This window comes from Pelmatolapia mariae, linkage group LG9, assembly GCF_036321145.2.
Source record: "Pelmatolapia mariae isolate MD_Pm_ZW linkage group LG9, Pm_UMD_F_2, whole genome shotgun sequence".
Classification (NCBI taxonomy): Eukaryota; Metazoa; Chordata; class Actinopteri; order Cichliformes; family Cichlidae; genus Pelmatolapia; species Pelmatolapia mariae.
The window spans coordinates 33,101,552-33,126,896 of NC_086235.1; the positions used below are offsets into that span (position 1 = coordinate 33,101,552).

The 25,345-nt window shown below is 42.0% G+C and overlaps 1 protein-coding gene across 1 annotated transcript in view; it reads left to right on the forward strand.

Annotated features, from left to right (window-relative positions):
* Positions 1-1,194: 1,194 nt before the first annotated feature.
* The window catches only part of lama1 (laminin, alpha 1), a 30,020-nt gene continuing 5,869 nt past the window's right edge, over positions 1,195-25,345 (forward strand). The window contains exons 1-53 of the mRNA XM_063483289.1: positions 1,195-1,335; positions 3,405-3,575; positions 3,782-3,894; positions 4,814-4,865; positions 4,981-5,171; positions 5,278-5,457; positions 5,549-5,638; positions 5,747-5,864; positions 5,968-6,146; positions 6,302-6,395; positions 6,499-6,656; positions 6,741-6,881; positions 6,970-7,128; positions 7,221-7,322; positions 7,493-7,707; positions 7,920-8,031; positions 8,522-8,632; positions 8,762-8,889; positions 8,973-9,059; positions 9,137-9,348; positions 11,110-11,216; positions 11,303-11,483; positions 11,565-11,701; positions 11,781-12,014; positions 12,353-12,496; positions 12,594-12,779; positions 13,047-13,232; positions 13,329-13,456; positions 14,631-14,748; positions 17,094-17,234; positions 17,360-17,478; positions 17,940-18,029; positions 18,151-18,344; positions 18,439-18,581; positions 18,658-18,756; positions 19,111-19,222; positions 19,358-19,514; positions 19,595-19,805; positions 20,268-20,384; positions 20,461-20,624; positions 20,703-20,841; positions 20,938-21,040; positions 21,156-21,272; positions 21,360-21,542; positions 21,630-21,784; positions 22,117-22,260; positions 22,340-22,473; positions 22,585-22,738; positions 22,814-22,938; positions 23,077-23,227; positions 23,311-23,455; positions 23,543-23,684; positions 23,779-23,893. Coding sequence (XP_063339359.1) covers positions 1,281-1,335; positions 3,405-3,575; positions 3,782-3,894; positions 4,814-4,865; positions 4,981-5,171; positions 5,278-5,457; positions 5,549-5,638; positions 5,747-5,864; positions 5,968-6,146; positions 6,302-6,395; positions 6,499-6,656; positions 6,741-6,881; positions 6,970-7,128; positions 7,221-7,322; positions 7,493-7,707; positions 7,920-8,031; positions 8,522-8,632; positions 8,762-8,889; positions 8,973-9,059; positions 9,137-9,348; positions 11,110-11,216; positions 11,303-11,483; positions 11,565-11,701; positions 11,781-12,014; positions 12,353-12,496; positions 12,594-12,779; positions 13,047-13,232; positions 13,329-13,456; positions 14,631-14,748; positions 17,094-17,234; positions 17,360-17,478; positions 17,940-18,029; positions 18,151-18,344; positions 18,439-18,581; positions 18,658-18,756; positions 19,111-19,222; positions 19,358-19,514; positions 19,595-19,805; positions 20,268-20,384; positions 20,461-20,624; positions 20,703-20,841; positions 20,938-21,040; positions 21,156-21,272; positions 21,360-21,542; positions 21,630-21,784; positions 22,117-22,260; positions 22,340-22,473; positions 22,585-22,738; positions 22,814-22,938; positions 23,077-23,227; positions 23,311-23,455; positions 23,543-23,684; positions 23,779-23,893 — 7,443 coding nt within the window. The 5' untranslated portion in view covers positions 1,195-1,280. The remainder of the gene's footprint in view (positions 1,336-3,404; positions 3,576-3,781; positions 3,895-4,813; positions 4,866-4,980; positions 5,172-5,277; positions 5,458-5,548; positions 5,639-5,746; positions 5,865-5,967; positions 6,147-6,301; positions 6,396-6,498; positions 6,657-6,740; positions 6,882-6,969; positions 7,129-7,220; positions 7,323-7,492; positions 7,708-7,919; positions 8,032-8,521; positions 8,633-8,761; positions 8,890-8,972; positions 9,060-9,136; positions 9,349-11,109; positions 11,217-11,302; positions 11,484-11,564; positions 11,702-11,780; positions 12,015-12,352; positions 12,497-12,593; positions 12,780-13,046; positions 13,233-13,328; positions 13,457-14,630; positions 14,749-17,093; positions 17,235-17,359; positions 17,479-17,939; positions 18,030-18,150; positions 18,345-18,438; positions 18,582-18,657; positions 18,757-19,110; positions 19,223-19,357; positions 19,515-19,594; positions 19,806-20,267; positions 20,385-20,460; positions 20,625-20,702; positions 20,842-20,937; positions 21,041-21,155; positions 21,273-21,359; positions 21,543-21,629; positions 21,785-22,116; positions 22,261-22,339; positions 22,474-22,584; positions 22,739-22,813; positions 22,939-23,076; positions 23,228-23,310; positions 23,456-23,542; positions 23,685-23,778; positions 23,894-25,345) is intronic.

Here is a 25,345-nt window from a genome sequence, read left to right on the forward strand (position 1 = left end):
TGAAGACAATGCTTTAGAGCTTCTGCAACGAAGGGGGGCAGTTAAAGGAACATGCTGCTGTTTTAATGCAATTTAACCTTTTCCTCCTTTCAGTTTAAACTAGGAAATGTAAAACTCATTCTTCTCCTCTGCTCTTTACACTGTAATAATTCTTCTCATGTTTTACTTTTAATCCAGAGCTCTTGGACCTACAGATTCAGTGGCAGTCACTGATAGGTGTAAATGACCTGAGGGCTGAAGCAGCTTTTTGTCTTATCTTGGTAGCTTCAGGGTTAACCCGGGGTTTTCTGTCCTATGAAGGGGGTTCACGTCTTATTAGGGTATAATTTATGCTGCAAACCTTATCTGCTCCAGAGCGGGTTAGACTAAAGATCAGCAGGTTTGAAATCACTGTCTACTGACCAATCAGTTCCCTAGAAAATAGCGGCAGCATTCCTTGGACCTCTGTGTCCAGAGGGCCTAAAGTTTTCCAGTAGCATCATCTTTGCATTTCCCGGATGATCAGTGACAAATAGGAATTCTTAAAAACAACTTTATCATCAAACTTTTTATTTTATTGTTGTATCAACTTTACTATGCTTCAAACTATTAAACACCACCAAGGCTGCACCTGAGAAAAAAAAAAGAATTGTCTTTTAATTTATTAAAACATTCTCATTTATAGTCTGTCAGATTCTCTGTGTCTTAATGGTAGGGCTATGATTTTGTTAAGTGTGTTAACTTACATAGTTGGCCAATATGCTATTATTGTAGCTGCTCTTTTACAGTCTCATGACCTAAGTGCACATTGATACTAAACTGCATGATTTTCATCTCACATCAGTGATTTTTTGAAGAAGCTGTGTTGCTTTGATTCTGTTTAATTTATGTAACAGAAATGAAATCCTGCAGGACCCAGTAAACAACAACATCTGCCAGTGTAAACAACTGCCAAAATTAAATACAAAATAAATGAAGCAAAGAGTGTTTACAGTTTCTCTTTTATTGTTTACATTAATGCTTAAAAAAGTGTACAAAGAAAAAGGCCCTTACCACCCTCCCCCAAAGATCAAATGGTACATCCCCCCCACCCCATACGAGCCCTTTTGGGCTGAATGAATGAGAAAGGGGTTAGGGGGAGGGGTAGTGTGAGTTGGAGTCACTGTGGTGTTCAGGCACTCTGCAGCAAGCATTCCTATGAGCCACATTGATTCTACCAGTTAATTCTAGTTCTGCTGCATGGAGCAAACACTCGCGAAATAACAGCGACACTCAGATTTGACTCAAGGGTGTGAGCAAGGATGAAAGTGCTGCTGCTTTTGTTGTTGATGGGGCAAGCCGCTGCTCAGCAGAGAGGTGAGACACCTTTTTAAAAACTTTGCTGAGTTCTAACAGCTGCTTTGAATTCTTATTCTCAAGTACCTTCACAGATTCAAAAAATCTCAGAGAGGAACACTGAAAAAGTTTTTATTTTCAGGGTTTCCATTACACATCTGTTTAAGCACTGTTGAACCCATCTCAGCTCTGCAGCCTGATCAGTGTGATTAGAGCTGGCTCTAATGTCGATGATTTAAGCAGAATGTACTTTTATTCTTGTTTCCCAAAGTAGTTTGAAGGTAGTATTCTGCTATAGTTTAAAGTATGTTTCCCTTTCAGCTGTGTGTGTGTTACTGTTAAAACAAATCACATGTGCATCTTTGAGTCCTTGAGTCTTCATGCACTGTAGGTATTTTGAATAGTGTAATGTAGTGAACATGCTACTGTTATCTTTGTTTTGTCTTCGGTCAGGGTCAGTTTGTTCTGATTTAAGGAACATTTCATGCACACTGACCTCTTTCTGTAAAAGTTTCAGTCAGCAGACTCGAGACAAATAACTTTGGGATTAAGCTCCACTTTTCCATCAGAGGTCAAATATCTGGAAATCTGATCTGGATTAAAGCTTGAGCACCTGTGATGTTATCTTTATCATCATATTCATTACCCCGAATCTGTTTAAGCATGCACTTTTACTTCTCTTATCACTGGCTCATGAATGAATCAGTGGAACAGTGTGTGTGTGTGTGTGTGTGTGTGTGTGTGTGTGTGTGTGTGTGTGTGTGTGTGTGTGTGTGTGTGTCTGACAAAAGACAAGGAGAGGGAGAAAGATCAAGAATTAGTGTTTACAGTCACACTCTTCTCTCCTTCCTCGCTCCCCAGAGATCACCACCCCCAAACACACACAACACATATATAGACAAATCTCTACAACCTAAATACCTCTGTGTGTGTGTGTGTGTGTGTGTGTGTGTGTGTGCGTGCGTGTGTGTGTGTGTGTGTGTGTGTGTGTGTGTGTGTGTTGGGGGAAGGGTGACAGGTCATCCTGAACCTAAAATGGCGGACTTAACACATCCCAACACACAAACAGTCAGATGTAATGGTTTGTATGTAAAATATATAAACTAAGTACTGAACAACATTTCACTGCAAGGTACCAGCAGCACCAGCATTATAGCATAATAATAGTGACAAAGCATCACACACAGTGGACTCATATAGATCGCATATTTTATTAACCCTTCCACTGTTGTTCGATTCTCTCTCGCCTTAAATGATTTGCTCCAATCAGACTTTGGTTCCTCGTATTTGAACCCTGAGGATATAACATCTCTATTCCTCGCTACCTATGTGAACATTCTCAATTAAAAAAAAGCTTTTATATATATATATATATATATATATACATATATATATATATATATATATATATATGTATATATATATATATATTTTTTTTTTTTATGTATATACTAAAAGATATTGAAGAATGAGTCAGTCAGAAAAGAAGCAGATCAACCTTTGACCCAGATTGATTTTCAAAAAACAAACACATGTTGGTTCATGTGTCTTTGTTTTGTTCAATACTAAAAACCTATGCACACTGTTTCAGAGTCCCATGGTTCTAAAATTCAGATTTTTAACCAACACAGTGAGAATCTCAGTTGGAAACTGCAGCTGAGTCAATAGACTGTGTGTGTCTGTGTGATTGGTGAGGTGGTAGGCTGTGGGGGTAGATGGGTTTTTATGAACCACTAGGAGTTTCAGTAGTGTCTGAGAGACTTTACTTGTTTATGGCTCCAATATATTTAGGCTTCGAGGCCTGGAGATGTAATCACTGAATATCCATTGAAACCGCTCACCTAAAGATGCAAATATTTTTTCTGCTCTTATGTGAGGAGGTTTCAAAATAAAGGTTATAGAGTAAACATTCAGAATTGTCTTTTTATTACAAAAACAAGTCATGATCTCACAAGAGTAACACCGAGGTTTTAGACAGTGACTCATCTGAGAGCATACCTGTAAAAAGACCTGAACTAATCTATTCATTCATTCATTCATCAGTTCACTAATGTCTCCCCTTATATCATTCTAATGTAACTGTACTACAGGTCTGTTCCCTGCCATATTGAATCTGGCCAGTAATGCAGTAATCAGCAGTAATGCAACATGTGGAGACCCAGAACCTGAAGTCTACTGCAAGCTGGTGGAGCACGTTCCAGGACGGAGGATAAAGAACCCACACTGTCTCAAATGTGATGCCAACTCCGTTCTGTCCAGAGGTACGAGACAAGACTCCAGATTCTTTTTTACATCAAAGGTCCAGTTTGCTTTAATCCAGAACCAGAATCACACAGATCACTTCAAATTATCCAAATTAATTCACATTTTACCTTCAAATTAAACATTTTGCAGCATCAGTAAAGTACCATTTGCACTTAGCTATAAAATTCCAGTGTACTACTACAGTATTCATCTCTGTGTGCAGAACGTCATCCAATCACAAATGCTATTGATGGAACCAATCGGTGGTGGCAAAGTCCAAGTATCAAGAATGGACAACAGTTTCACTGGATTACCATCACACTGGATTTGAAACAGGTAACACAAACACAAGTAAGACCCACACAGACTAAAACATAAAGAATGATCACAGATAAAAATGCAACCATTAGAGGAAAAATATCAAGTACAGCAACTCTAATATCTACTGATATTTACTTAGACTCCTTCTGTCCAATCAATCTTTCCGAGTTAACTTCAATAATGTATTTTCCTAAACAATCAGTGTGCCGTTGAGACCCCATTAATTAATACCTCAGTTTTAAATATGATTAATATATCTTTATTAACGAGCTCCATACAAAGGGGTTTTAAGGTGTCAGTAATTAAAGCATTACTTAAAAAGCTATCGCTTAATTCACCAACTATAGACCAATTTATGACCTTTCTTTACTTTCAAAAATTTTTGAAGGAGGCAAACAGTTGACTCGTCATCATCAGTGTAAGCCATGCACACTTGACATGTCCCTTCAGGATTTTCTGGTAGAGAGCAAAATGTGTTCTTCCATCAATTAGGGCAAGTCGTACAGGTGGGGGAGGGAGGGAGCTTTGGATAGCTTTATATGGCTTTAACAGCTGCATTTTGTATTTACTTTATGGCATCATCTTCTCTTTCCCCTTACTCCTAACTGGTTGTGGCTGATGGCTGCCCCTCCCTGAGCCTGGTTCTTCCTGTGAACAGGGAGTTTTTCCTTCCTACTGTCACCAAGTGCTTGCTTATAGGGTTTTTTCTTTCTTTCTAATATTCACCTTGTAAAATAGAGCACCTTAAGGCGACTGTTGATGTCAAATGGTGCTTTATGAATAAAATTTGAAAAAAGGAAAGTTTTGTTTTTCTTTTCATGACCAGAGGGGACAATAAAAGTACAGAGGAACACATTAACCAGATGAACAGTGCCAGTATCCTCTGTTCTTTACTCAAAGTCTTTGAGTAACTTTGAACTTTTTTGCTGTCCAGGTTTTTCAGATCGCGTACATCATTATTAAGGCTGCTAATTCTCCTCGACCAGGTGAGACTGGCCCATGTACTGCCTGTTTATCTGCCTTTGTACCTCAGACACAGTCACAGAGTAAATATTTAAGACATCGTTCCATGTTTGCTATTCTGATCTGTCTGTTTCTCAGGTAATTGGATCCTTGAGCAGTCTCTGGATGGAGTTTCCTTTGAGCCCTGGCAATTCTATGCCATCAGTGACTCTGAGTGTTTATATCGCTACAACATCACACCACGACTGGGACCACCAACCTATAAGAGTGATACAGAGGTCATCTGTACATCTTATTATTCCAGATTAAACCCACTAGAGCATGGAGAGGTGAGGCTTGCACTTGCTCTGCTCATGTTATCTGTCTCCCTTTCTGTTTAACGTCTGTCCCTCTTTGACCTTTCTTCTTCTCATTGTGCCTCTTTCTGTCTCTCAGATCCATACCTCCCTAATTAATGGCCGACCTGGAGCCGATGATTTAACCTCAGATCTGCTGAATTTTACGTCTGCGCGTTACATCAGACTGAGACTTCAGCGAATCCGAACACTGAATGCCGACCTGATGACCCTGAGTGCTCGCGATCCTCGAGATATTGACCCTATTGTCACTCGGAGGGTGAGATAGGCTGCAAAAAGTTGCAAAGTGATCTTTGACCAATAAACTGACTTGTACTTTCTGATACCTTTTGTGTTATCGTGTTTCTCAGTATTATTATTCCATCAAAGACATCTCTGTGGGTGGGATGTGTATCTGCTATGGACATGCTCAGAGCTGCCCACTTGACCCTGTTACCAAGGTAACAGCAAACGCCCGAGCATCTGTATATTGGAACATATGTACAGTGTTTCACCAGGTGAAATATATATGTATGTGTGTGTGTGTGTGTGTGTGTGGGTGAGTACAGAAGCTTCATTGTGTATGTGAGCACAATACTTGTGGAGAAAGCTGTAACGAATGTTGCCCAGGTTACCATCAGCAGCCATGGCAACCAGGGACCATCTCCGATGGAAACACGTGTGAAAGTAAGAAACACCAGACAGAAAGAAAGAAACCCCCCTTGAACACACTGAGTACCATTTCCGTCAACTTCTGTGTGCTATTTGTTAACCTGTCTCTGTCTCTCAGAATGTAACTGTCACAATAAAGCAGACGACTGTTACTACAATCAAACCATCTCTGAACTCTCTTTGAGTTTAAACACTCACGGTGTTCGTCAGGGAGGTGGAGTTTGTTTTAACTGTCAGCAAAACACAGCTGGCATCAACTGTGAGACCTGCAAAGATGGATACTACAGACCTGCTGAGGTACTGACACAATATTACAAACTGGCTAAGGTTATTGACATAATGCAGCAATTAATACCACAGAGTTGCTAAAGTATTGACACAAGTAAAACTATATCTGGAGATCCTGACTCAGAATGTCTCTCTGCATGATCTGTATGTGTGTGTGTGTGTAGGTTTCTCCATATTCTGACTTTCCATGTGTTGAATGTAAATGTGATCTGAGAGGCTCAAAGTCTTCAGTCTGCGCCAGAGACAACACACAGCCAGGTTAGTATAATTTTATTAGTAGTAGTAGTATTAGCAGTAGTATTGTTGTTCTGCAGCAGTTTTTTGTAGTATAACTATATTTCTTGGATGTGTGTGCGTTTAGGTTTGCTTGCAGGTCAGTGCATGTGTAAGGAGGGGTTTGCAGGTCAACAGTGTGACCGTTGTGCGTTTGGATACAGAGATTTTCCTCAGTGTGTTCGCTGTGAGTGTAGCCTGTCAGGCAGCATCAACACTGACCCATGCAGCCCCTGCATCTGCAAGGTAAACACCACCTGCTCTTCAATATCTGACCTGCTTTCTGGTGTTTCACCTGGTCCCTAACCTTACCTGTTCTCTCATCCTCAGGAGAATGTGATGGGAGCTCACTGTGATCTGTGCAAGCCAGGTTTTTTTAACCTCCAGGAGAGCAATCCTCTCGGATGTACCAGCTGCTTCTGCTTTGGTGTGTCTGATGTCTGCGAGAGCTCTGGCTTGTCCATAGGGCAGGTAAAAATACCTGTGTTCAGGTAACAGCACCATATTGCGTGCCTACATCATGAAGAACCTCTAATTATGTTGAGGTTGTTTTTTTCAGGTGGTTACTGCAGAAGCTTTGCTCTTCCCCTCTGAAACAATCACCACCACCACTGTTTTTCACAGCAATGAGATACCCATTCATAGCAACATCTCCTCTGGTGCCACCCACCAACAAATGCTGTGGTGGGCAGCACCCCAAAGTTTCCTTGGCAACAAGGTAAGCTACCATTTCCATATTTGCTCATTATGCCAAACACATGCCAGTCTCTCCATCTACTGTTTCTGACTTCTTTCTGTCTGTGTCCGTAGCTGTTGTCTTATGGAGGTTTCCTGAACTACTTTGTGGTTTATGATGCTCCACTTGACTTTGAAAACCCCACCCTGTCCGCCCACTGTGACATCATTATCAAGGTGAGAACAAACATGTGATTAGATCACTATTTTGATTTCTCTAGATTGGTATGTTGTGTTGTTATCAGACACCATCTACATTTTCATAGTGCATGTTTTATATTGAAAATGTAGCAGTGGTCTCTTGAAGGGCTTCAACATCCAGACTGAAGAAACTCTCTCATTTTCAGGGTAATGGTTTGGCTCTTCGTCTTTCACGTCCTCTCCCACTATCCCTCTCTACACTGGCTGAGCAATTGGTTAACGTGCCAATGGTCTGGCAGCAATTTGCGTATTACCAAACAGGCAAGCATGTTTCCCGAGATGACCTGCTATTGGTTCTTGCCGATGTGACATCACTGGTTGTCAGAGTTTACCTGAATACCTCCGCCACCGGAACGATACGGTGAGGAAAAGTAAATGATAACATATGGTCAAATCACTTATCTAAGGCTGAGTTGGAGATTAAAAAGACTCAGATAGCAAGGCTGAGATTCACTTAACCTGAACCTATCGAGTCATCTCCCCAGCACAATTCTGCAGGAGGAGCCCAACATCAGTATAAACACTGCTGCAGTCTGCTGAAGATGGAATATTGACTGTCTCTGTCTATCACAGCCTCAGCTCCGTCTCTCTGGACATCGGTGACCCTAGCTCGCATTCTGAGGTTCAAGCACTTGCTGTGGAGAGATGTGAATGCCCGTGGGGTTACAGTGGCACTTCCTGTGAGGTAATTTATTTAAGACTGAAACTATTTTTCATAATTTTGGATGCTATTGAAGTGCAGACTTTCAACATTCAAGGGACAGAATTTAAAAAAAAAAATAGTATCTTACCACAGAGTAGTTTGCACTATTTTAGACTCAGCCCCTTCCTTCAAATGAAATTCTCAATTCAAGGACAGGTGAGGGCTATGTTTTTATTGTTTGCTAATCAGTTAAGCCCAGAATAAGTTTGAAGTGCAGTAGCTGGGTAGTGTAGTGGTAAGACTACACACCTTTGGAGTGGGAGTTCCCACCGGCATCCAATAAGGGTCGTGGCTAGACCCCCCATGCTAAAACCAAGCCCTGGAATGGCGCGGCTACGTCTGCAGCCTATGCGCAGCTGGGACACAAGCATTTCATTACATGTTGTACTGTGTATGTGACAAAGTGAAATTGGAGTGCATCCTTAGTAATATCAGTTCAATACCTAATTGTTTGTGCATTTTTGTGTTTTAGTCGTGCCTACCAGGTTTCTACAGAGTGGGTGGAATCTTCTTTGGAGGAAACTGTATGCAGTGTGAATGCAATGATCATGCCACTGAGTGTGACATCAATGGAGTTTGTGTGGTGAGTCACGTCACAATCAGAAACAGTTTTCTCACCTGCTGTTCTGACACATGGTTCATTCCCTGTCCATTGTGTGGTCATCTCTCTCTCTCTGACCTTTTACTGATTCGTCCGTCTAACTTTTCTCAGGGTTGTACCCACAACACCACTGGTCCTCACTGTGATCAGTGTCTTCTGGGCTTCTATGGTGATGCTACAGAGGGAACAACAGATGACTGTCAGTTGTGTCCATGTCCTCTAACGGAGCCGTCCAACAGGTTTGTCTTTGTCATTGGACCTCATTCAAACTAATTAAAGTTTATTAGTACAGACAGTATGTAAGAATACCTCTGTGCCCTAGGTTCAGTCCCACTTGTGTGTTGGATGCATCTGGACAGGTACTGTGTGACCAGTGTCAGGATGGGTACACTGGAACCAACTGTGAGAAGTAAGTATGATTGAGAAGCTGATCAACCCAATGATAAATTGATGAACCCAGTATAACACATGGGTTTGTGTCTTCAGGTGTGCTAGTGGTTTCTATGGGAACCCACAGGTAGTGGGTGGGACCTGCGTTCGCTGTGAGTGTAATGGTAATGTGGACATCAGTGAGGCAGGACACTGCGATACTGTCACCGGGGAATGCTTGCGTTGCCTCGGAAACACAGCAGGGGGACACTGCGAGTTGTGTCGGCCTGGGTACTATGGAGATGCCGTGCACACCAAAGACTGTCGGGGTACGTTACACATATCTGCTTTGACATCAGTAATGATACACACTTAATGACTAAATGGGCCATTTTACCATTTTAGATACATGATTGATTACAATTTGTTAATGTGAGTTTTTCTCACACTGAAAGGTTAGTGATCGATGACTTCCACTGTGACCATTCACATAGTCTGTGTGAATAATATCCACGCAGCTATGTCTTAAATACATAAAAGTCTGGATGAGATAGAATTTTCCACTTCTAAATTCAGGAAAAAATTAATCACGCTGTCTAATTGTATACTTATTAGAGACAGCATTACTGTGGCCTCCAGTAACACTTGGGAAATTTTGGAATCATTATTGACCAGGATATGGATATGTGTAAATAAATATAATGTTCTCTTATGCTTTCGTTCATCTTCAGTTGATCTACCACACCACATTGAGAGTGTTAACAGAAACTAGAAGAAGAGATCATATTTCTCCCAAATCACCTTCTAGTTACCTGCTTCTTGTTAAATCCAGAATTGAATTTAAAATCATTTTCTCACATATGCAGTCCTGATAATCAGGCCTCATTGTTTCTTAAAGACTTCATAGTACCACATTTTCCAATATCCCTGCAATAAAAGCAGCATTTTTTGTCTTCTCGGCCCCCAACCAGTCATGGTAGATCACTCCCCCTCCCTGAGCCTGGCTCTGCCTGAGGTTTCATTCTGCTGAAAGAGGGGTCTTAAGCCTTGATTATACTCTGTCATGGACATGGACACAGTCTGTTGAGTCATTCCTGTTATACAGGCCAACGCACAGTTGTGCATTGTGATTTAAAGTCTCCATGGATTAGTCCACAGTCAAGAAAAACTGGCTGTCACACAGACCTCTGCATGGACGCTCGCACTCACCATACAATAATGAAATTTATGTCCCTCAGACCCTAGCAGACTAGCAGGCAAGGAAAAAGCAAGACCTTTCAACCATCACCATCATAGCAAAACACTAAATATGTTAACCACAACATACATGAATAGTTTAAATAAGCATAATGGGTCATAGCGAAATAAAATAGGCTCCCAGTCTGGAAAGTGAAGTCAGTGTGGAAAAAACTAACTCACAGAAACGCACACCCAGGCACACTCAGAATTGCTTACACAGAGAAACACTCACTGCCTTTGTTTGAAATGTTGATCTTTTCAAATCCAGATTAGATTCGACCTATGGACTCTTTGTTCTGCTGTCACATGACTGTCTGTGACTACGTGTGAGTGTGTATCAGTACTTGTGATTGCATATACTACTATCTAGTGGTGACATAATCAAACTGCACTCTGTTGATAATTTATAGCAGTACATTTTTCCTTGTTTCCCAGACTATGAAAAGAGTTGAGATTCACAGTAATTCTCGTCTGCACAACTGTTGTAAATCAAACTTGAATTTCCAGATACAAAAATTTAGCCAAATTCAGTTTTATTTAATTAGCATTTCTCAAGGAACTGCATATTGCAGCACTGTTACCTTTGTGGTAGAGAGGAAGAACTCCCCTATAAGGAGAAACATACACAGGGCTGCTGCAAATAGTTGGGAGTGAGGGGAAAGAAGATGGAATAGAAAGCATAGAGAGATGAAAACAATCAAAAGCACAAAAGCTCTTAGAAGCTGTACTGTTTGTCAGTAAACAGCAAACAACTTTAAGAAACTGTTGTAGAGGAGGTGTCACTTGACCTGGGCTGTTAACGGGTAGGAGGTTTCACGTAATGTTTGACAGCGAGTGGGGCTTTCTTTCAGAATGTGACTGTGATGTCAACGGGGCCCTTTCCAGTCAATGTAATGTCACAACAGGCCAGTGTATCTGCAGAGAGAATGTGACGGGACGCACCTGTGACCACTGCAAGGTGAGAGACACGCATGTGTGGCATACACTGTTTTTGTTTTGTGTTTGTTATTTTCATTTATACTTTGTGTAAAACTTGTTTTTCAGTCAGGATTCTATGGGCTGCAAAGTGGCCATGGCTGTATGCCATGTGGCTGCAACAAATCAGGATCTCTGTTTGAATCATGTGATAAGGAGGGGCAGTGCCAGTGTGTAGAGGGTGTGACTGGACACAAATGTGACCGCTGCAGTAGGGGTTACTATGGTTTCCATGACAAAGGCTGCATAGGTAATAAACTGTAAGCTACAAGTCTTCGTGCTGATTTGTTGACATTTCTGTCTCTAATTGGCTGTTATTTTCTCCTCCCAGCATGCTCCTGTGATCACACTGGTGGGAACTGTAACCCTGAGAATGGAGAGTGCATCTGCCCCGCCCACACAGAGGGAGAGACCTGCAATAAGTGTGTAAAAAATTACTGGGGCCATAACCCCACCACAGGCTGCAAGGTAACACACACACACACACACACACATCAGAAGGCAACTTACGCTTGTGAGATAGGTTAACTCTGTAGTGTCTGTTTAGCCTTGCAGCTGCAGTGAAGCAGGAAGCTCCTCCCCTCAATGTGACCTGACCAATGGACAATGTCTGTGCAAAGAGGGGTTCTTTGGCAGGTCATGCGACCAGTGTGCACCTGGTTACTATGGGTACCCAGCATGCTCAGCCTGTGGCTGTGACATGGCAGGCACAGAGGAGACCTTTTGCAACACTACCTTGGGGGTGTGTTCCTGCCAAAACACTGGAAATTGTGTGTGCAAGGTAATGTGTGAGTTGTGTTTTTTTATATATACGTTCTGGTTTAGAGATCTCATCAAATCAGTGATGGTCCTGTTTAAGATAATAAAAAGACCCTCATGAAGTTCCATATTCCAAAATCATATACATGCAAAACAGTCTCAAAAACTGAACATTTGGACAGATTTTCCTTCATCAGTAGCATCAAGTGCTGCACTGCTTCCCGCACAGCTTGAACTGTTTGATTGCTCTGGGAAAGTTAATAAACTTTGCTGTTAATCTCAAATTCTTTTTATGTTGCTCACATGTTTCTGCATGGTATAATATGAGTTTGTCCTCTATGTGTGTGTCTATTTTTTCAGCCTGGGGTCTCAGGTCGGCGATGTGAAGAGTGTGTTTCTGGTTGGTTCGGTCTGTCAGCTGAAAATCTAGACGGTTGTTTGCAGTGTTTCTGTTCAGGACTGAGCCAAGACTGCGAGGAACAGGGAGGACTGACCAGAGTACCAGTGAGTACATCTTTTGCATAATCATTGTAGTTTATGCATCACGACATTCACAGTAAAGGCTCCAAAGAGTTCTCCCTCATGCTGTCCCTTCTCACAGGTGTACCTGGCTTACTCCTCCACTCTTCCATTCCTGTCATTGGTCAGTCAGTCAAACCTGCAGGGTACTGTATCTGGAGTGTACCGTCAGGGCAGTGAAATGCTGCTCGACACCCGTCAGCTCAACACGAGCGGGCTGACAGGCCCACTCTACTGGAGGCTCCCTGCTCAGTTTGAAGGAAACCAGGTACTATTTTCCAAATTGATGCCTGATACTGTCTCATTGCTTCCGCTGTACCTTCAGCCCAATCTGCTAACTGACAACTGCTGTTGTCCACACTGTTTAAATATGTGCTTTGGTTGTTTAAATCCTCATTTAAATATTCACAGAATGATTTAGTCTTGCAACCTTTAAATGTGTTGGTTTAGACTTTACAATTTTCACTTCATTATAGTAGTAGCGTAAACTGCTGTATGTGCTTAATGGTGCATTTACGTTGTTTGCACTTTCCAGCTACTATCATATGGCGGACTGCTTTCTTACACTGTCACCTTTTACGCTGAGGATGGCTCAGGACTTTCTAATCAGGAGCCTCAGGTGCTAATGAGGGGCGGGACTCTGAGGAAGCTTGCCATATACACTGACATGGTTGCTCCAAGCAATGGTATCACGACTCAGCATGACATCAGGCTGACAGAGGTACAGCTGTACAGCATCATGCTAAAATAAAGACAGAGATATTTAGAAAGAAAACCTGCTCACTGTGTGTTTATGTGTGGTCTGTGTGTGTTACAGCACAAGTGGAAGTATTTTAACTCGGTATCACAGAGGGCGGTGAGTCACGCTGACTTCATGTCTGTCCTCAGTAATATTGAGTACATCATCATCAAAGCGTCTTATGGTACCAGACTGCAGCAGAGCAGGTATTTGTAAACACTGTACTACACATTGTATTAAAATAACAACTGATTATGGTTAAAAATAAACTGTGGGCGAAATAAAATGCAGTAGTCATGTATACGCACATGGAGAGTAAAAGGTGGGAATGGAGAAGAAGTACTCATCCAGTATATAATTCGGGCTGATCAAGCCCCAAGCCCCTAACCTTAAAAGTAGATACTGTGTCTTTCCCAGTGGTGGGATAACATTTTGATCTGTAGCTAAATCAAGGAGCAGGTGGAGGTATGCGCTGGAGAGAAAAGGAATTAAAGTGAGTAGAAACGAGACAGAATACTTACGTGTGAATGATAGGGATGCAGAGGTAAAGGTGACTATGCAAGGATTAGAGATAGTGAAGGTGGTTATGTTTAAATACCTGGAGTCACCCACCCAAAGCAACAGACAAAGAGGAGCTGAAGAGGTGAAGAAAAGAGTACAAGTGTCAGGAGTGATCTGTGACAGAGGGACAGCAGCAAGTGTGAAAGGGTTTCACAACATGGCAGTGAGACCTGCTATGATCTATGATTTGGAGACGGTGGTGCTGACAAAACGACAGCCAAAGCTGGAGGTGGCAGAGTTAAAGATTTTCATTAGAAGTGGCCAGAGAGGACAGGACTATATCTGACAGACAGCTCAGGATGAGAGACAAAGTAAGAAAGGCAAGGCTGAGATGGCTTGGACATATGACGTATTCATCAAAGGATGTTGAAGACGGAGCTGCCAGGCAGAAGAAAAAGAGGAAGATCTCAGAGGATGGATGTGGAGAGGGAAACCAAGAATAGGGTTGGTGTGACAGAGGACGATGCAGATGATCCGCTGTAGTGATTGGAATAATCTCCCGGTCGATATCCATACATCGGAATCAATTCAATCGTTCAAATCACTAAATGTAGTCTTAATTATATTTGTATTATTTGTTCCTTGTTTCGCCCGCATTGCAGTTTTATTGTGAAGCACTTTGATGTACACTAGTCTTTTAAATGTGCTATAGAAATAAACTTTGACTTTGACTTCTAAAAGAAGCAGCAGAAAGAAAACCAAGAAGAATCTAAATTGGGGGCTTCTTCCACAGGAAATGTATTTTTTACATGTCTGTGACCACAAGTCATGGTAGCTGTGAGATCACCAGCTTTCTTGTGCTTGTGCTGTTTTTTTAAGGATCTCTAACATTACCATGGAAATGGCAGTGGAGGCGGAGAAGTCAGAAGTCGGAAATGTAGCCAGACTGATTGAGTCGTGTGTCTGCCCACCTGGGTACACTGGACTCTCATGTCAGGTACTCACCATGTGCTGGTACAACTGTATACCTGGTGGGGCATTATGTAAAGCACCCTTTCTTCCTTTCCATGGGTGTGGCTACCAAGGCTAACTAGGTCTGCACCTGGACTTAATCAAGTGAATTAAGCTAGCTAGTCAAATTTAACTAAAAGCCGAAACCCTTTTCTATCCAGTTTGTGGAAAGAGTAACTTACCCCCAGTTCCAAAAAAGTTTGGTTGTTGTGTGAAATATAAATAAAAACAGTCAATCAATCAATTTTATTAACAGTAAAAACATATCTAATGACCAAGACAAGACCAAGACCAAGACAGACCGAGTCAAGACCAAGACAAAGTCGAGACGAGACAAAAAAGTCTTTAAACTGCAGCCAGATGCTGCTTCGTTTACGGGTGTCAGGCATATTTATGTGTTTTTGCGATGCACTCGCACAGCCCTCTATCGCTGTCTACTGTCTCACTCACTTACTGAGAGGACAGATGCACGCTCCACTTGACTGTCGCGTCTCTCACCCTCTCTGTTTTTCACATAATGATATTATCCTATATCCTCGCATGTGATTGGTCACAATATGGAGGGATTGGAGCATAGCTGAGCCACTGTGTGAGAGTTGAGCAGCAAAAGAAAATTAAGTGAGGAGCCGCCTCTCGCTCAATGGGAGTCGACTCTTCTGATTCACTACAAAGCACTCTCTAAGCACGGCCTTAGGGCTGATGCTCTTGCGCATGACACATTATCGAACGTTACGTTGTGTGTCATGGATACTGTTGACTCCAAATCTCCCGACCACTATGTCGATCTGATACAGCAAGACCGAAACAGAGAGACAAAGACAAGACCGAGGGATCCGAGACCAAGACAAGACCAAGACCACGTAAAAGTGGTCTCGAGACCGGTCTCAAGACCAAGGCCAGTCTCAATACATCCAACTCTACTAATTGTTGAGTAATTTCAGAATAATGACCGTCAGCCTTGAATATCTCGTCATTTACAGTATATGAAATCATCAAATGACTCCAAGAATCACGCGTGTGCAAGGATAAGACTGAAAACTCATTGGGCCCTCAGGTGCCACTGCATTACAAATAAGCATGTCATAGAAATCACTGTACATGCTCGCTCTGCAATCCTTAAGTTCATGTTTGAGCTGTGTCATACAAAGAAAAAGCCATACATACTCATTATAAAAGAACATCTGCCATCGTCTCTGGGCCAAATTCAAAATGGAGTGAGACAAAGTGGAAACTGTTCTAATAGTGGAATTGGTAGCTTACACAGGACAGGCAACATCAATGCTAAAAGGTGTAGTAAGGTTTTACAGCAACATATACGTCATATACAGATTACATTGTTTTCATGAAAAGCCTTGTTTATATTTAAGCAAGCCAAAGCTAAACTGCACACCGCATCTATTGCAACAGCAATGCTTCACAGTAGACAAGTCTGGGTGCTGAACAGGCCTGCCTGCAGTCCAGACTTTTCAACAACTGAAAACAAAAATCTGGCAACGAAGGCCCAAGACTGTTGAAGTAGTATCTTCTATGAGACAAGAATGGGACAGCAGCCCTCCCAAAAGTCCAGAACTGGCATTCTCCCAGATGTTCATGGCTGAACATGGTAAACATAGGCGTATTTAAAGTTTTTTGAAATATTTTCCCAGTTTAATCATTTGATATGCTTTCTGTGTTCTGTGTTTGGGTGTATGAGATTTGCAAAGCATTGCACATTAAAAATATATATATATTACACAGTATACATGTTTTTCTGGAACTGTTTGTATTTTTATATTTGTATTTGTATTTGTATTGTTAGTGGTTTGGACTGTTGTATTACAGCAGGAAGGTTCTGGGGTCAAACATGTTTGGGAGCTTCCTGTGTGGATTTCTACTGGTCCGGGTTTCTCCAGAAGTTCCAGTGTCCTTGCATAGGCTGTAGACATTTCTGTTAATTAAAATTAGATCATGTCATAAGTATGGATGTGAGGTAGATAAAGCAGAAGTTAAAAATAAAACAGATATAAAATAAAGACTGTTTGTACTGTAAAGATCTTTCCAGTCCAAGGAAGGACTCACATAGAATGGGACAGGCAAGTATGTAGAAGTAGAAGAGGTTGGAGATGGACATGAACAGACAGAATGTGCTAAAGGCAGAGAGAAATCCCTGCATGCAGTTCTCTCTTTGCAGTAAGAAGGGAGACGAAATGCCCACAGCTGAATTTGGCTGGCAGGAAATGTGCACCTCTCTCCTACACTAAGCAGAGTGAGGCCCAGTTCACTTAACTACGTCTACCATCACCAAAGAAATTTCCTGACACATCTCTGCCTCTCTCATGTATCCTTCTGCAGGATTGTGACGTAGGATATTTCCGTCAACCTCAGTCTGAGTTGTCACCGCAGAGCAAGAAGTCGATGTTTGTTCGCCCCTGTGTTCAGTGTCGCTGCAACAACCACAGTGAAAAGTGCGACGCTGAGACGGGAGAGTGTCAGGTAACGCACTAACACTGATTCATACATGCATTTTAGAGGAGATTGCAAACTAAAGAAAGAACCACAGTCAGCGCAGAATATCAAGAGACTGCAGAATTTAGTAGAGTCTGTATTTTTTCACACAGGACTGTAAGCATCACACCAGTGGACAGAGCTGTGAGAAATGTGCCTCAGGTTATTATGGAAATGTCAAAGGATCCATCGGCGACTGCTCACCATGTGCATGCCCCCTGCTGAACAACAGGTGCACACCCTCATCGAGCGTCTTGCGCCTCATTTCTTAATGATTCTTAAATTGTGTAAAATTGTTTTAAAATGTCACAGTTTTAAAATTAATGCTGGAGGAATTAGATATGTTAGCATGGCTATTATATAAAATAAACCTAATTAGGCCTATGATGCTTATTATATAACAGACTATTAAGATACATGAGCTAAGTTAAGCATGTGTTTTTTAGGCCCAGCTCCTAAACAGCAAAAACCTTATAACAAACTAACTTTAAAAAACTTGTTTCAACTGACAAACAGTCCAAAATACAAACATACTTGCTATATTTAAATGTTTATTAATGCCTGGATATAATGCAGAATTTTGGTATTGATCAGTATTAACATTTGTTATTGAGCACTAGTTGTAAACTTGAAGAAGTTCATCTGGGTTGATTTAACTTTGGCATGTTGTTCTTTTTGTATGTGTGTGTGCAGCTTTAGTCCCACCTGCATTTTGGAAGGAGCAGCAGGTGATTTCCGCTGCACCGCCTGCCAGCCAGGCTATGAAGGGAGATACTGTGAGAGGTGAGATCATTACGTCACATCTGTCTTTAGACCCTTTGTTACATACTGAAGTCGTCATCTAATTAATGCAACTTTTATTGTGAAAATTTGCTTGCTGTGTTTTCACACTGCCATCCTCCAGGTGTTCTGTTGGTTACTATGGTAACCCATCAGTACCAGGCGGTGTGTGTTCACAGTGTAGCTGCAGTGCATGGGGCTCCCTCCACTTGCTGTGTGACGTGCTGACTGGAAAGTGTGAATGTAAGGATGGGGTCAAAGGTCAGTCATGTAATGAGTGTGAAGAGAGGAGCATCTTCCAGGAAGGCGAGTGCGTGTGTGAGTAAATACATTAGACACACACACACACCACACACAAACAGACACACACTAACATGAGACATGCGACTAACATGTTCTTTTTTATTTCCAGCATGTGATGACAAATGTACTGGCATCTTGTTGGATGACCTGGATGAGTTGCACAATCACTTCCTGTTTTTTAACCTGAGTACCATTGCCATGTCATCATACCGGCAGTTGTGGCTGCTGGAGAATCAGACCAGAGAAATGCAGGTACAAAAATGTGATTAAGTTGTTGCTCATGTCGAGATGTACGACAAACTGAAATAATAACGACATGTCTCCCCAGGTGGTGTCTTCACAGAACAACTCTGTTATGGTGTCCATGTCCAGAGTGGAAGAAGGTCTAAATTATTTGACCTCTGAGCTCGGCTCTCTACTGCAGCAGGTAGGCACACCCGCCTGTCTGCTAAAGGTTCATTACACCACTTTCTGTGTGTCACTCAAAGTGTTTTCACCCCTTTAGTTTTTACTATAATACATTGCACATTGCAAACAATGTGAGAATGTTCAGTCTGATTTTTGGTAAGGCAAGTGCAACAAATGTAAAATACAAGACGAAGGTACTGGGTCCTGGAACAGTGGATAACATTTGCAGTAATTCTAGAGTTAGCTGCTAGCTAGCTCTGAACACTTTTGTACTCTCCACACTTTCGTACTCTCCACATCTGATAACTGACTGGTCCTTTAAAACTTCTTTCCCATCCCATCCGAAAAATTTTCCCAACTCCTGATTGGCTAGGTCAACAGTCTGTCTAACGATGTCCAGATAGTGGACGTGTCCACAAACAACAGCTTTTCCCGAGGCGCGCTCCTATTGGAGGGCATCACCAGACTTCAAAACAACATTCAAGGTAAATAACAACAGAATATCAGAATGATGAATAATGAATGATTAATGACACATTAATTAATGAAACAACAAAGATACCATTACCAACAGCAAACAAGTTCATTTTAATAAAACGTGAAAACTGTAATTGATGTAGTGCTTCAGAGGGAAGCAGCACACCTGAATCAGACTGCAGAGGAAGAACTGGGTTCAGCCAATCAGACGCATGTGCTGGAGGACGTAGAGTCCATATTAAACAGCATCAAAGATGTAAACCTAACAGCTGCAGAGGTTGTAGCCAATCAGGAGCTCAGGTCTGTTTGATCAACACAGCAATAGAGTTGATACACAAACACACAAGGACAGCGGTAACATGCTCTCTCGCTCTCTCCAGCCTTTCGGAGTCTCTCTTTCAATCGGTGCAGATCGACTTCCTGTCCAGCAGGGTGGCCACTAGCGACAAGCTTGGCCGTCTCTCTACTTCACTTACTGCTGACATTAAAACACTGCAACATGCAAACACAATGCTGAATGACGCAGTGAAGCACAACATAGAAACAAACATTCTGCTGGACACTGCACACACATTGCTGCAGCTATATCAGGTAAGTCCACATATACAGACCACAGGCTGAAGTGAAATTACTGGATTGCTCTTAAAAAATGTTCCTGACGTCAAACTGGAAGTGCAGACCAGAGGATCCGCATGGATGAGGATCATAGTCTAGTCCCTGTAGTCTCTCCCCGGTGCAGTTTGGATCACCTGAAGGCCTTTCAGGAAACTTTTAGAATAGCCTGATAATATAACCTCGACATAAAATAAAAGAAGTAAATGAATTAACTAGTTTTTGAGCATCACTAATCTCCTGTTGGCTAGGGCCAATCTGTGTGGAGTTTGTTGTGTTTGTTATGTTCAAAATAGCCTTGTAGTCAAAAGCATTGAGAGGTCAGTAAGACTAGAGCAGAGCTCAAGTTTTTTTTTTTTTTGCTGTTTTTCTGCTTTATAAAACACGCGTGACATTGTCTCAGCATTCTTCTGAAATTCAAATTGCTACTTTTTCTGTCAGTCTGGCCATCAGAACCTAAGTGTGGCATGTCTGTCTTTGGACTCACAAATGGAGGACAGCCAGCTGCTGCTTGAAAATGCTGTCAGTTTGACGGAGGAGTTAACAAACCACACCAGAGTAAGAGAAACTATAGTAGTTAATAATAAAGCTTTCCAGCAGACGCTTGCTATAATAATTATGTTACACTGATCAGCAGGTTGAGATGTTAGCTGCTGAGCTGGATCAGTGGCGCCCCCTCCTGAGGAAACAGGTGAATGGTTTGGTAATGGGGCTGAAGAAAAACGATGCTCTGGAGAATGTTTACCGTGCAGAGAAACATGCCCACTTGCTGCAGAGCTATGCTCACTCCTTGCACAGGTATTTTGTGTTCCTCTTCCTCTGTTTGTGTGCTCCTGCTGTTTTTTTCTCACTGAAATAAAAACTCTTCTCTCTCAGTTCTCTGTCATCAGTGTGTAACGTGTCTCAGAATGGCAGTCAGCTGGCTCAGTTTGACACTGGCATCACAGAACGAGTTGACTCTGCCCATCAGATGTCTTCAGTTGCCCTAGTGTCTGCCTCCTTAGCTCTAAACATGGTAAGTCTGTATTTGCCCTGAGACAGCAGTGCAATAAGGTAAATGAGAGGCTGTTGGTATGCAAATGTATAACACCTACATGTATTTGTATTTCAGAGTGTCCAATCGGAGCAGCCACTGTCAGAAGAAGGCAGAGCAAAGGTGGACGTTTCCTCTGCTATTTTGGAAGAAAGCCGAAGAATCAGCAGTGCGGCTGAAGGTGTGATAATGTTTGTTTATGAAACAATGACATGGACTATCATTGCACATCAGCCATGTGTGGACTGAATTACAGCTACTTTTAGATGAAACTTTTTCCTCTTTATTTTATTTAGACCTGCAGCTGAATGTTTCCATGGTAACTATCAGACTTGGACTTGTCAGAGACAGTGTTCATAACTCCAGCTTCCTTCTCCGTCAGCCCGTCAAAGCGTTACAGAGCCTTTCAAATGGTAAGAGGACTGATATACATGATGTACGAATGCACTGATGTATTGAAACAGTGATACTAATACAATACTAATACTCGTGTCCATCAGGTTCTTCTGAGGCATTGCAGCAGACCCAGATTCAGGCTGCAGCAGCGCACTCCAAGTTGCAGGAGGCGATGCAGCGGCTGCAGAGACTCAGAGCACAGCTGAAGGATTCTTCTTCTTTGGTGGAAAACGCTAACAATACATTGAGGGAGACCAGTCAGCTGGTGACTCTTACACGGACTGCAGGTTTGTCATTAAGATTTTACGCAAATGAATTGGTTTCATAAAAATCCAAATCTTTAGCCTAACTCTTCCTGTTTCCTGTGTGCTCAGCCAATGAGATGCAGCATAAGATGGAGGAGGCGGAATTTCGTACACAGCATCTGATGGACAGAATAAAACCAATGAGAATGTTAGGAGAAACATTGAGCAGAAACTTGTCTGACATCCGGGAGCTGATCTATCAGGCCCGCAGACAGGCAGCATCGGTAAATAAACAGTCACTCAATGGCTTCTATCACTGTCCCAAAATGAGCATAGATGTCTACAAAACTTCTTAACCCTTTATTGACCAACCCTTTATATTTACCTGTAAAATGGGCCCGCCGGCGGGCCCATGGTCAATAAAGGGTTTAAACAGCAAAAATGAAATGAACAGCAAACAGTGTAGATAAGCCAGCCTAAACCAGAGAATTCTATATTAGGACATCTGTGACTATGATTATCCACAACAACAGCTATTTCAAGGCACTTTACATTGTAAGGTAAAGACCTCACAATTTCTCTTGATAATGATGGTGTTGTGGTGTAACATCATCAGATTAAGGTGGCACTGCAAGCGGACAGAGGCTGTGTTCGTTCCTACAGACCATCGATTCAGTCCAGTAATTTCAACACTCTGAATCTGATCGTGAAGACGACCACTCCAGATAACCTGCTCTTTTACCTGGGCAGCAACACTACGGTAAAGACAATAACTTGCTGTTAATGAGTAGTAACAGAAATGGTTTCGTTCTGCATTCTAACTGAAGCTGTTGTTTCAGATGGACTTCTTGGCTGCTGAGATGCGTAATGGACAGGTTTCTCTACTGTGGGATGTAGGCTCGGGCAGCACCCGGCTTGAGTTTCCTGGACTGGATATCACCAACAATAAATGGACAAAGATCAATGCTACACGGTAAAAAAACACTAAACTAAACTAAACGATCTAAACTAATCACACGATTGAAGATGCAGGTGAAGGTTTACAGCTGTGTTTGTGTATGCCACAATGTCATGATCCCGGCAGATTTGGACCACATGTTGCACTGTCAGTCCATCAGCTGGATTCTGAGTCAGCTGTGTTCCCAGCAGTAACAACAACATCACCAGGAACCTTCCAAGTTTTAGACATCGACGAAAACAGCTTTGTTTACATCGCAGGGCTGGGAGCTCATACACAGGTAATATTGGGACATATCAGGTATCTAAGTCTGTGTGCAGGTGAAGAAGGGCTAACTCGGTGTGTTTGATTTCAGCGGCCTGCGGCACTGCAATCGACCACCTTCCAGGGCTGCCTGGGTGAAGTTTCACTGAATGAGCAGAACATTGGACTCTGGAACTATGACCATAGAGAGGGAGAGTGTGGCGGCTGCTTCAGCAGGTACTCACACAAGTTTTAACATATTTACGTGTACACAGCACTTACATGGATGCAACACAAACACGTGTTACACACACAGTTTGCTAAATCTGCACATTCCCTATGCAAATTCTGACTTGTATTTTGTGTCACTCACAGTCCCCAAGCAGAGGAAACTTCCTTTCACTTCGATGGATCTGGCTATTCAGTGGTCCAGAAGTCCCTGCGGTCTACTTCCACGTTAATCGTTTTGCAGTTTAAAACTCTGTCTCCAGTCGGATTGTTGCTGTACCTGGCCTCCAACAACACTGTACGACACACACATTTACAGTCTTTGCTGGGCTTCTTATTTTTAAGGAGACATACACAAACCTCACTTTCTGTCACCGACAGAGAGACTTCCTGTCCATGGAGTTGGTGGAGGGGCGTATTCATTTGACCTTTGACCTCGGCTCTGGTGCTCTGATGCTGACCTCCAACAGGAAGTACAACACTGGAGTGTGGTACAAAATCACACTGCAGAGGAACAAACGCAAAGGTACTACTATTACTCCTAGTAATACTCCTGCTGCTGCTTCTGTGTCCACACTGCTAAATGTTATTTCACATTTTTCTGTGTGGCCAGGTTACTTGTCCATAATGGCAGCTGACCAGTCATCGGAGAAGGAAGTGTTGGAAGCGGACTCTCCTGGAAAGGCCTCTGATCTGAACCGCTCTGATCTCGACCCTATCTTCATTGGTGGATTTCCTGCTTCCAGACCAATCAGGTGAGTTTTTGAAGACAAAGGTGATTATAATATAGCCAGACCGGATTGTGTTAACTGTGTTATCACCTGTGAATGCCATCTTTCTGGTTGCTAGGCGACAAGTAGCATCCCGGTCTTACGTGGGGTGTATAAAAAATGTGGAGATTGCTCGGTCCAACTTTGACCTGCTAAGGGATGCACATGGCGTCAGGAAAGGCTGCATACTCAAGGTAAACTCAGACTATACAAGCCCCAGTTAGCCCACTTCTACCTGTTGAAAGAGTTTTTCTTGCTCACTAACAGGGAATCATCTGATTGTTGGGGTTTTCTCAGGATTATTGCGGGGTCTTTATATTAGAATATAAAGCACCTCGATGCACCTGTTGTGATTTTTGTGCTAAATAATTAAAACTGAATTAAAAATTTGGACAGACAAGACCAAAGTGGAGATGTTTGCCAATAATTCACAGTACGTTTGGTAAAGACCAACACAGAAAATCAGGACACACAACTCATAGCAACTGTCAAGCATGGTAGCATAGGAGTGATTAGTGGCGCTTGTTTTTGCAGTAAGAAGACCTGGGCACCTTCCAGTCATCAAGTCTATCATGAACTCCTCTGTATTCTTGAGTCAAATATGAGGCCGTTTCCACAACAGTTAAGCTTGGTCCAAACAATTCACAACAATAGTGGCCTCAAAGTGCTATTGCAGGGTCTTTATCTCACATTTTTGAAAGAATCCCCAAGAATCAGACAAGCCCCTACATAGTCAGAAAACATATAGTCATCCGCTGCATACAGCAGCATAACTAAGTGACCAGTGTAACTCCAGAACCTGATTGAAACACTATGGCAGAACCTTAAACAAACCCACAAACCTCCATGAACTGAAGGAATAATGGGGCAAAATTAATCCACAATCACGCAAGAGACTGAAAAAGAAAATGATTATTTTTTATTTATTAGTTATTGTTGCTAAAATTGTTTCTACATTCTATTAGTCAAGTCACTATTCTATTCTATTTTCCTCAAGGCTGCACATAATACTATATTGACTATATCTGTCGCCCTGCCTGACTCCATCTCTATTCATCTCAAGTCTCTTTTGAGATCCAAGCTAATAATATACTAATATACACATGTTTTAATAAATGCATGTACTGATACATATAATAATGCACAATAATCCACTGACTTAAAGTCCTTGGATGACAAGTAATTTTCAGCTTGTAAATTTAGACAAAACTGATGTTAATTTTTCTGAAGTTTACTGTCCAACAGTTATTTCATTGGCTTCCAGTACTACTGTGAAGAACCTTGGAGTTGTTTTTGTCCTTCAATACACATATAAAACAAATATGTAGAACTTTCTATCACCCCCAGCAGGTCATGGCAGATGGCTGCCCCTCCTCGAGCCTGGTTCTGCAGGAGGTTTGTTCCTGAGTGTTTCCTTCCCACTATCCTGAAGTATTTGCTCAAAGGGGTCCATTTGACTGGTTACAAATCCACTGCCTTTGTTACTTTGAGGTTGGACAAAGCAGTGAGAGAAAGCTCATATTTATTTTAGCATATATATTTCTCACATATGAAGTCTTGATCAGACCTCATCATATCTTAAAGACCTTTTTAGTATCATATTATCCAGATAGAGTACTTTAGTACTTGGCTCTCAGTATGCAGGG